Source organism: Diaporthe citri (genome assembly GCF_014595645.1).
Source record: "Diaporthe citri strain NFHF-8-4 chromosome Unknown scaffold_4, whole genome shotgun sequence".
NCBI classification, from domain to species: Eukaryota; Fungi; Ascomycota; class Sordariomycetes; order Diaporthales; family Diaporthaceae; genus Diaporthe; species Diaporthe citri.
The window spans coordinates 2,338,000-2,349,562 of NW_025064849.1; the positions used below are offsets into that span (position 1 = coordinate 2,338,000).

An 11,563-nucleotide genomic window follows, 5' to 3' on the forward strand; every position below is an offset into this window, starting at 1 on the left:
TGGCCCACACCAGTGGGATCCGTCCCGAGGTTGTTGGCTATCTTGTCGCAAAGGGGGCGACGGGGACGATGACGACTTGGGTGCGTGATCGATCCCAATAGTCGGCTCAGGCTTCAGACGACAACCCAACCCACAAAGCGGCTTGGTACGCTCGCCCTTTCACTTTGATGCGTGGGGGCCTGGCTCCAATTGCCCGTGTGGGACTGCCGCCCGGAACCACTTTCACGACCGGCACTAAGTCAGTCAGTCAGTCGATCCCTCAGGTGCCGCGAATCGAATGTGCATTCATCTCGTAGCCTGGGAGCAGGAATACGTAGCTCCGCCGCATATTCCCTCTAAAGGTCCGTCTCCAACATACCGCACTCGCGAGCCTCGCTCATCAAACAGTCAGCCTTCGTCCGCCTTCAACACTCGGGTGTGATCTCAGTGCTCAGCCCGCAACGATAAGAGACCCTGTCCTGCAGCTCCGGACCCTAAATCGATTGTACTTCGACCACGTTCGGACACGAACGGCTGGGTGGTGTAGCAGAATAGTCCCGCGTCCACCATATCGATTCCTTGCCGCCTCCGCCGCCAGACTCCCCTCTCATATATATTTCGCACCCCCCTCTCAAGATCCTCGTACTCCACCTAAATGCACCGAAGAACGCCCTTGCCAATGAAGCCTTTCGCGGTGTGTATATGCAAAAGTTCCTCCCAATCGTGTATCTGAATGAAAGCAAAATGCCGGGTATCGTATATTTTCCAGGCCTGTCTCCTTTCGCCCCACACCCCGAGATAAAGAACCAAAACGCCAAAAATACAAATTGGGTATCGGACCGTAGGCGACCGTACGCGGAAGAAGTGGGACAAAATGGTAGTTGTTAGACGATCGGGTCCCCAGGAGACTCTGGTTGGAGAGTTTTGGCTGGCACGTGGGAGCGAGCGTGAAGGTTTTCAAGACATGCTGTCCCTGGCGGCGTTGATCTCATTGCCATGCAGCTCAACTTCTCGGAGAGGAGGAGCGTCCTTTGCCTTGTCCTGCGAGGGCAGCTCCAGCCTCTTCCTAAACCAACCGCCTCGTTCCCACTCGCCAGCCACATACACGGAATCATTTCGTGTCTGATCGTCGATTATGCCAAATAAAAGGGCCTCGAGCCTTTTGAAATCAATGGGTTTCAAGATCCAGCCGTCAAACCCTGCAGTCATGTAGGTTTGTCTCTCGCGTTCCTGCAGAGAGGCCGAAACCGCAAAGATCGGAATCCTGCCATGATTCGAAGAAATTGAAGAGAGGAGCTGATGCTCACCCGAGTGTTCGATCTCCCTTATCGTCTTGGTCGCTGTGAGGCCGTCCATGAGAGGCATCTGTGCAATATTGTGTCAGTTTGTGTGAAAGAGGAACACGACTAGGCAGAGTTATGCGGAGCAAATACTTGCTTGAGATCTCAACAGGCTGCAATCTGCATCTTGAGATCTCCGTCGGGGATCGGGCAGGGAGCGCCTTACCTGCATATCCATGAGAACCACGTCGAAGTCATCAGCTCTTTCCTTGTAAGCTGCAGCGCAGTCTTCGCCATTCACCGTGTGGTGTACGGTATGGCCAGCCTTCTCCAATCGCTTGCGTAGTATCTTCATATTGATGGGGTCATCTTCTGCCACCAATACCCGTAGTTTGGCTGACTCGGGCTTGCCTGCCTTGTGAACATTGCCATCAATGGTGGTTGCACCAGATTTGGCCTTCGCCTTGGCGGGTGGCGCCTCGTCCGCGAGCTCAAACAAGACGCCTGAGGTCTCACTGGGCTGCGCCGGCGCTTCAGGTTGGTCGTGGTACTCGTCGGGTATCTTGACAGGTCGGATTGGTGTTTTCATGTCGGTGATGTAGTCGAGCCCGACTGGGGCATCAGGCGTGTCGACATTGGCTGAGACCTCTTGCTCCGTGTTCTTGTCTGGCGACGAAACCGATCTTTGCAGGCTCCTGGGCCGGCCAAAGGGCCGGGTCGGGCTCATGGAACGTGATGCAATGTGCCGGGGACTGCCACTGTGGTAAGCCCCTTTCGAATTCCGTCGTTGTACACTGGTCGTTTCCGGCTCCGGCTCTCCGATCCCTAAGGGTGTCTGGATGGCGTCGATGAGCCTTTCCGCGTCACTCTTGGAGCTCTGTGCACTACCCCGACTCGTTCCAGTCCTGTGACTATCGAGGCTCATGTTATCATTGTCGAAGCTCCTTTTGACCGTCAGCGATTGTTTGTGAAGACTTGTGCTCCCACGATCAACGAGCATCACTTCGCCTTCCCGGGCAGGCGGACGTGTTGTCGACACAGAAGCGGCTGATCCCGTAACAGAGTTCGAACCAGGTAATCCGTCATCCTGTGCCATCGGCGAATCGTTCGGTGGCATCTCAAACGGAAGTTGGATAACGAATCGGGACCCTTTCCCGGCCTCAGATTTCAGACGCAGCTGCCCATCCATATTTCGAACAATGCGAGCCACTACCGCGAGTCCCAGACCTAGTGTTTCCGGCTTGTCCTTAGCTGTCTCCGGTTCCTCTTCCGAGAGGTTTACTTCCTCAGTCGATACCTGTTCCAACTCGCGAAATAGTGCATCCAGCTGGGAGTCACTCATCCCACGCCCTGTGTCTTGTACGATGATTTCCACGCGTACTTTGGTGTCTTGAACCTCAGCAGAGTATACCTCGATCTTGACGTACCCCTCGGACGTGTGCTGTACTGCATTGGCGGTCACATTGGACACGGCTTGGCGAAGTCTCCTCTGGTCGCCACACACGTACTTCGGCAAACCTGGGTGCTCAACCACTTCATAATCGATACCCTTTCTCTTTGCGTCATTTTTGAAGGGATCTGTCGCCTCTCTAACACATGCGACGAAATCGAAAATCTCGTCCTTGACGAGGTTGTTGCCTTCTTCCGTCTGAGTGAGATCGAGAAGATCATTGACTGGCGCTCTGTTAGGCATTCCTCACGGGACAGATTTCCTAAAAAAAAAAAAAAAAAAAAAAAAAAAAGACGCTCCAGTGGGGCATATCAGGAGACTATACTTACTGACGTAAATGAGTGACTTCGAGGCGGAATGTGACCTGGCTAGGTTGTCTCTGGTCTCCTGGTCCAGACTACCCTCGAGAGCTATTTCAAGATAATTGATGATAGCATTGAGGGGTGTGCGCACCTCGTGCGCGGAGTTTGCCAGTAAGAGTTTTGTAAGCCGGCTGTTTTGAAGGGCGGCCTCCTTTTGTCTCCAGACTTCGATGAATTTTCCGTAGACAAGGCACAAAACCGCTGCGGTCTCGATCTGCTCCTCGGACCACTCGCGGCATTTGCCAAGAATGGTCTCGTGCCACACTTGGAAGCTCTTCCTAGGCTCGAGATAGTTCTGGGTTCCCTCCTGGATGACTTTTTCATACGGGTTGCCTGCCCACTTCACCTCCCGTACCTGGCCCTTTCTGAAGAAGACAATGAAGTCACTGCCACCAACGCTGAGCGGAACATACAAGAGCCCCGCAATAAAATGGAAGCCTGGAGGATAGTGCAAATCTGGGAAATCCACCTTGACATCCTGCGTGGTCAAGACGGAGCTGAACTTGCGCACTCTGAGGTACTCGAGCATAGCGAGAGCCTCTTGCGAGTGATCGACCTTGCCCATGAACTTGGTTTCCCCCTTTATAGATAGCATGCCGAAATCCGCGTCGAATAATTTTAGCAAGTCGTCGGACGATGCGATAATGTAGCCCGAAGGGTTCTTGTCTGTGGGTACAGTGTTGATGAGTTTGCGAGCCTGAAGCCTCGATGCGTATGAAAGTCGCTCAATGTTCCTTGAGACAGTGTCGCCAACAAGCCGGCACATCTTCCTGATAGGGAACGATACACGCATGCCCTTTGCTCCGTATGAGTGGCAAGCAATAAGCCCCCAGAGTTCGTTGAAGGCGTTGATTGATATTGACATGGACGAGCGTACCGCCATGTTCCCGAGATACTTGATATGGATTGGTGACATGGCTCGGAGATAGGAATGCGTCATATCCAGAGGGATATCTAGATCCTCTTTTGAGCGGCAGACAAGTCTTGCGGTCTCCTGATCCCGATCGTAGAGAAGTCGCACCTTGTTGAGCTTGTAGAGATCCCGCGCCTGCTTGGGGATATCTGATGCAGGGAAGTGAAGGCCCTTGTAGAGGTCCTTCGTATGTATAGGGTCAACGAGTTCCGTTACCACTTTCCCGTTGAACGATGCATCGAACTGATATATCATGACCCGATGGAAGCCGGTCAACTCCTTGACTATTCCCACTAGGATCTTCAGGAAGCGATCGAGATTTGTCGCAGAGGCAAGCTGCTCCTGTACCTGGGACATGATGTCGAAGACCTGCATGGCGCCGGCTTCGCCTCTTCGCTTGCGGGCACTCCTCAGAACTCTCAGCGGCTTGCTCGAAATCTCGGTACTCTCCGTGAGCTCGTCCATGGTTGGGTTTGATCGAAGTGTATCTGCTGGGAGGTCTGGGGTTCGCTCATCGTCTGGCCTCAATGGGAAATCATGGTCATCATCTAGCTCGAATTCACATATGATCAGGTCGGGATGAGCTGTGTGAGCGTGAATTGCACACCACAACTTGATAGATCTGCAAGCGAGTCAGCCCGAACATGGAACAGGGAGCAATCGATGGTTGGCGGTGCACAATAAGGGATGGACAGGCCACAGAATCGAGGCACTACAGTCTGTTGAGAAAGTGTTGAAGTGACAACTACAATCCGCAAAAGGGTACTCGCGACCAAGAGAAGGAGAAAGCAGGACAGACGGTGGTTACCTTTTCTTCGGTGGTCGTATGGACATGCTGAATACCTCTGGGCCGTTTATGGCTGGATCAGCGTCCTCATCCCGGATGAAGTCGATGTGGTCCAGAAGATTGTCGGCTTGCTCCTCAGTGAGAATGTCTGTGAAGTTGTTGAGACGGAAAAGTTCGAGGGGCGTGTAGCCGATGATCCGCTTCGAGTTCTCACTTGCATATCGCACAGTGAAGCGTCCATCGGTTTCTTCGCGTATGGCAAGCATGAGGCCGAACCCTTGGACAGCACCGGGCGCGTGAATCGGCTCATCCTCGCACCTCTGCAGCGTCCCATCCCTTCCTGTGATGACCAAATGGCCTTCGTCGGTCATGACATGTTTGAAACGTGAAGTCACGAACCCGTCTGGAGGGATGTCAGGCTGTCCACCTGTAGATTCTGGTCCGGCCGAGCTTCCACCGCGACCCGAGCGCACGTCCCTGGCCGGCTCCGATCCCTCATCGTCAGAATCGTCGTTGAACAAGTTGAGGGGCCCCGATCGATGCCGTTCGGCGTCGGCCTGCACACTGGACCTGGGTCCTGTCGTGTTCGAGCGTGCCCTGCGATACGTATCGTCGTCTTGTGAAGTCGATAAGTTTGGTGGGACTGAAGACAGCACGGAATCACTCGTAATGCTACCAGCGCGCCTGGTCGGTGTCTCTGTATCAAACCGAGAACTGCCGGGTGCATGAGAGGTGCCACCGCCCTCGGTCGGCATTCGCGGAAAATACTCGCCTGAGGCCCTAGTCGAGGGGCCGACGCTGATGACAGAACGTATTGGGAAGACTCGGTCCCCCGGGTCTGCCTGGCTGCCATGACCAGTCTGGTGGTCGGACGTAGTACTCCAGGTCGATTGAACACTGGGGGTTTCAACAGTACTCGGGTGGTTGCCGAACAAGGGCACAGAAGTATCGATGGTGGTTCGGGGAGGCGGTGCAGGATGTGAAGGGGTGGAGCTGCCACGGCGGGAATCTGCTCGATCTCGCAGGTCGGAAACTTGGGCAAAGTCTTTCTGTTCGATGGGCTCCGAACTCTGGGGTGTTTCCGCCGGAGGTTCTGAGTGACCCGCCGCCTTGCTTTGACCTGAGTCCATGGCCGGCTTGCTTGTGGATTTCAGGTGGGAGACCTAGAAGCCTCGTACAAGATGGAGCCGTCGGGCGTGGGTGTGAGCGTGACAAGGCGTGCAGTGCAGGGTGGGGTGGGCGCCGAGGTCTCGAAGTATCGTGACTGGTCGGTGGGACGGTCACAGCGTCTTCTACTTAAGAATTGTGAGGGTGCGCACTGGCAAGCCATGACACGGGGAACGTACGTGTGGAATTTTGCGGTTTCGATCCCCGACATTGATCCAATGGCCTGTAGGAGCACTATGGCGTTGTGCCACTACGCCTTGGGTTGTGCGTGCAACTGGGTAGGGCAGAACGGAGAAAGAGGCAGTGGAGTGCGGAATGGTGGTCCAGGAGTAGCGGACAGGTCCCTTTCAACCAACGTTAAGGCTGGACTTTGGCTACAGCGCAGCGGCAGCAGCAGCAAGACGATCCACGGGGGTGTTGGCGCGCGAGGCGGCAGCAGGTCGCAGCTCTCGGTGGTGTCTGAATCCGAATGCGCTGCTGGTGGTGGGGAGAGGTGTCACGGTGTCTTGCCAGATACCGTTTCCGAGTTGACTAGGCTGCCAGGTGAGGATGGCATCGAGTATGGTCCTAGGCATTGCACATCTTTAGCTGCTACAGTACAGGAACGGGTACAGCAGGCGCAGGCGTGGGTGGTGGTGGCGAGGTGGGACGGGACGCAAATCAGAAGCGAAAAGGGCCGGCTGAAAGAGTGGTCCTGGCTGTGGACGGGGAAGGTTGCAAGGCCGGGATGGGGGTTCCTGAATGACGGGCTTGGGTGGGTCTGGCGGCCGAGTTCTGGATTTCTGGGGTTGTTTTCGTTTTCCCTCACTGTGAGCAGACTGGCAGACTGGCATCGGGCAAGCATGGACTGGTCCTGTGCGTGTGCTGGGACGGAGGGCGGCCTCGTCCCTAGTATTACTGCACACAGACGATTCGAGCAGCTATTCTTAACATGTGTACCCCAGCAGACACTGCAGACAAGGTCGGCAGGTTGGACCCAGTACCCTTCGTCATTGGCGATCATTGCTCCTTCCGTCTCGGACAGGGGGGAGGGGGTAGGTGGGGGGTGAGAGTTCTGGGGAGGCGCGTCTGCGGTACATACGGTACGGGGCAGTCAATCAATCAGATGGGAAAGTTGAAAAATCGCATTCGCCCCTCTCAAGCAACAGCTCACCAGCCGAAACTCTAAAACCTGGAGCTGGCAAACCCCACCTCGTCAGTTCTGGCCACCGCTGGCAGCCTCGCAGTCTGACAGAAGTGGCAGAATGTTTTTCTTTGGCTGAGTCCCAAGCATGTTAATGAATTGCTGGACCCTGCGAGTACAGACCCAGACCTGTTTACGTACTGGCAGAGGCTGCGATCTTCACAAGTGCGGTTGTGACCTCTCAGGGTCTGGGTCTGATACGGCACCACAGCCAGTGCCGCCTCGAGCAGCCAGACACCCAGCATGGACCAGCATGACCAAGCACCGCAGGCACCACAGCCGCGCTAGTGGCTAGCCGCTGCAACCAGCCAGCAATTTCCAAGATTTTTCAAGGTTGTTGAATTGAGCTCGATGCTGTGCGTGCTGTGTATGACTCTCCGTGGGTATCTACTGTGTGTGCAGTCAAATTCTATTCTCCGTGCAACGCATCTGCGCACGAGTGTTATTGCTGGCATCTATCAAACTCGCGCACTGACTCTGAGGGCCTGTTTGTACGGCAATCGCCGTGAAGATCAGATCTGGCAAGCGGCATTATCAGTGTGTGGGTGGGAGAGAGGGATGTGTGTGAGTGAGTGTGGTCTATATCGCCCGTCTGCCCATCATCGACCACGCCGTGTCATGCGCCGCTCCAGAACCGGTTTGGGGCCCATGCTGGTGGGATCAGAGCCCCAAGAGCACCGAAAAATGGACAACCCTGAAACCTCCCGAAGACTGGTCGGCGGCAGCGCTCATCCAAGCCAGGGCTCCCCGGCGCACGACACCCAAGCCGCGAAACTTGTTGCTGTCGCAAGTGCTACTGCATAGCACGGTAGTAGCGTGCTCCACTCCGAACGCAGTGCCGGCTCTGCTGGATCGAAGGCGCGGTGGGAATCAGGAGCCCGCCGAACGAGACCTGATGACAGCGCGGCGGGTGCTGTCACCGCTGGTCTACAGGCGCCGGCTGAGACATGGCTGCGTGCGAGCCTGCGTAGCGTCATCGCCCAACTCGTTGCCTACCTGCGGCCTGGCCTGGATCAAGATGAATCGTAGATCCTATGTGGTGGTATAGCAGTCATACGACAGGATGGGCCAACGCATAAACAACTGGCAGTTGCCAGGCTGGGCGAAGCGGCGCGTCTCTCTGTGGTCTGCTGCCTCCAGGAAAGCGGAGAATTTGTCCCGGATTGTCAGGATAGGACGACGAGCACGCCGCAGCGTAGCTCATTAGCCCGCAGAGATCGACAGGACTGGCTTCCAGCTAGGGGTTTCCACCTGTTCCTCCTTGCTATCCTAGAGCACCCGACCCAAGCTTTTGGGTGTGGAAATCCGATGGGCCCTCGAGCCACTGCAGGTTGCGCCTAAGCTAGTCTGCCGTGCTAATAAATAATGATACATTCTGCTAATGATTCATGTCGAACGTCTCTACTCTACAAGTAAAACGAAGGTATTCTCATCCTGTCGCACCGTATGGAATGTCGCAGACTGCCGTGACGTGCCACAGCCACTTACACAGTACAGATTGTGGCGTCGAGGTCAATCTTGCTGGACAAGGATCACGGTTGCACCCTTCGGAGGTCGCACCCCAGTGTCGTCATTGCGCAGCCCGCCGGCCAAACACTCCCTTCACCAAGACAAGCTGTCTCAGGCGTGATAGGGCTCAAGGCGTACCACTGCGCGACTTGCTTAATATCTGTCTGGTCTTGGTCGGATAACTGACTTTCAAAGTCCGAAGGGTTCGTATCATCCTTACTGGATTAATTCGAAGACTCTTGCTTCGTGCCCTAAAAGGACAGAATCTGTATCACTTGATGAAATTCACTCCAGTCTCTACTGTGTAGCTGCACGAGGACAGTCTAAGCGGCTTGAATCTCGCCTTTCCTTCCCCGTTGGGTCAACCAACTCGCCCGTTCGGTGTGTCGCGCAAGCCTAGTGCACAAAACCTCGTCGACCATGCTGGAGGAGTCGCCCGTGTCTGAAATTACCGTAGGCCTGCAGGCAGGACCCTCAGAGACGCCACGTATAGATCCATAATAATATGTGAGGTAGATGTATCCCAAAATGTTCGTGGAGCCGTCATCTCGGCCGTTGAAATTGACACTGGCCGCTTAGGGCGACAGAGGACCCTTGACTACTTGGTCCCTTGTGTTTGCCACCTTTCCGCAAATAGGTCAGCTTAGCCTGAATGGTTCATGTGTTCAACATATTACTTTGGCGATGGGAGAAAGTCCTGCCCATCAAGAATATGCACCAGGTGTATATTTACACGTCAGACTTGAAATTCGGAACAGTTAAAATAGAAACATCTCTAGTCAACATTCTTGCCCTTCGCAGCAGGAGTATCCGAAAGATTTGGCTGTCCATGTGGTCACTCTTCTTGTTTTACTCCCAATGTTTTCGACAGCTCAACCTTGCTGAATACAAATAGAAAGTCTCCACTGGGTGGCATGGTCGCCTAGCCCTCGGGGCAGGTCTGAGGCACAAGGCAAAGGATTGAATCTGGCACAAGGGTTGTGGGTCCGTCAGCACAATGGCGCGCATTTTACTGACCATCACAAGCGACCCTTGTCTTTCTTAGGCTATGGGCTCTTTTGTCCTCCTACTAATAGTGGTCACGATCGTTTCGTCCGCTCCATCATGCCAATTTGAAGAGCCTGCTCAGTCGAAAATAATCCCAAGGATCCACTATGTACATAGATATGCTTTGGACCCGCATCACGATGCCGCCCTCGACCTCTCTATGTATGGTCTCTAAAAATGGACCATTTAAAGAGCCTACTCAGACGTTACAAAGAGTCTCGGCGTATAAATTGACCAACTGTCCCAAGTGATATGGCTAGACCTGCGATTGTACATTGTAATAGCTTCTTCTGCACCCCTCCGCTGGCCCGGATTCGAAAAAACACTAATTACATAGGCAGCGACTTTCTCGTCTCTTTTGTTGGCTTAAATACACCTTCGACTGGATTCGGGAAGCACAATCTGGAGACATGCCTCAACACACCCAGTACATTCGAGTCGTCAACCGTGACAGGAGCAGAAGCCGGCCAGCGGCACCGATCAGTTCGCAAGATTATGAACGGCAGACCATGACACTGGGGTGTGAGGTCGAGACCAACCTGAGGGCAGAAAGCCGTTTTTCTCCCGATGATATCACGCGTTTTGGCGATTCCGACGACCGAGCTGCCGTCGCAGAGTTTGCCTCCCGCGTCTGCAGCTATTTTGACAACTACATGGAGCGTCATGGGAAAGCCGGCAGGATGCGCATCAAGGGCGACCCGCGCTACGGGTCAGGATACTCCATCGCCTTGTGGACTATCGAGCGGGATGGCAGTATTCGGAAGGATCATGCGCGGCAGGTCTCGATGGAGATTGTGTCGCCTATAATGGCCTATGATATGACAGAAATGTGGCGCGACGAAGTAAAGTCAATGTTTCGGTCTGTGGGAGACAGATACTTGTTTGAAGCCAATGTGAGTGACTGTCTGACTACGGCACGCAGTTCTGCTGCCGAGTCAAGCTGGAGTCTCTTCAAGCTGCAAAGAGTCACTTTGTCAAACCTCACTGTCGTTACAAGCGTTCCATGCTGAAAATTCTTATCCATTCTAGGAAAGCTGCGGTTTGCACGTCCATCTGAAGCCCTCCATGTGCTGGAACATGAAGGACCTCCGCGCCCTGTCAAAGGCCATCGTCTACTTCGAGCCATGCCTACAGGCTCTCCTACCGTCACACCGTGCGAGGGGTAACTTCTACTGCAAGCAAAACTACACAGAAAACCCCTACCTGAGCTCCGAGAGCATCGGTCGCTGCTTCGAAATAATCAACGACATGAGCGGCATCGCGGACCTCAAGAAGGTGATGAACCACGACCGCACGGGCGGCCACACCAGGTACTACGCCTGGAACTTCACGAACCTCTCGTGGAACGTGGAGAGGCAGAAAATCGACGGCACGGTCGAGTACCGCAACCCGCCGTACGCCAACAGCGCCGGCGCGTGCCTGGCATGGATGGAGATGGCGCTCACGTTCACGAGCGCCGCGAGGAAGGCCGCCGCCCGGGGCGCCAAGATCAGGCGGAGGTTCTCGAGGGACCTGCCTGGGCTGAGGGAGTTCCTCGAGTACGGGGCTGTGCAGTGGACCCATAGGTCCGATTACGAGAAATTGTTCCCTCGGCGTAGGCGTTAATCGCAGGATGATGGAACGCTCCTGTTTGTCGGTTGAAGGCGCCGGGGCCCCTGCTGGACTCGGCTCGCTGTCCGTTGGGTGTGGCTTCGAACGACCCTCGTCTCGGGTCGACAAAAGAGCTCTGAACATGTATTCTATCTAGCAGCCAGGTGAATTATGCGCTCTTGATTAGCTAAGCTCTAGTTGAAATAAAACGAAGTCGACCTTCCAAGGGTATTATTGTATATAGCTTGGTAAGGTGATCAGTGAAACAAGAAGCTGCATAGACTCACTTGCCCACA

General features: G+C 54.6%; 2 protein-coding genes across 2 annotated transcripts; one reads left to right on the forward strand and one right to left on the reverse strand.

Moving 5' to 3' along the window:
- Positions 1-936: 936 nt before the first annotated feature.
- On the reverse strand, positions 937-6,149 carry INS49_009795 (uncharacterized protein; the record flags this gene model as incomplete). The annotated part of the gene is made up of 6 exons (XM_043170523.1): positions 937-1,178; positions 1,287-1,344; positions 1,486-2,933; positions 3,039-4,606; positions 4,793-5,341; positions 6,118-6,149. 6 exons carry the CDS (start codon positions 6,147-6,149, stop codon positions 937-939), a joined length of 3,897 nt encoding a protein of 1,298 aa, XP_043025088.1.
- A 4,037-nt stretch (positions 6,150-10,186) lies between these two features.
- On the forward strand, positions 10,187-11,282 carry INS49_009796 (uncharacterized protein; the record flags this gene model as incomplete). The annotated part of the gene is made up of 2 exons (XM_043170524.1): positions 10,187-10,570; positions 10,707-11,282. The coding sequence occupies 2 exons, from the start codon at positions 10,187-10,189 to the stop codon at positions 11,280-11,282; spliced, it is 960 nt and encodes a 319-aa protein (XP_043025089.1).
- Between the last annotated feature and the right edge of the window lie 281 nt (positions 11,283-11,563).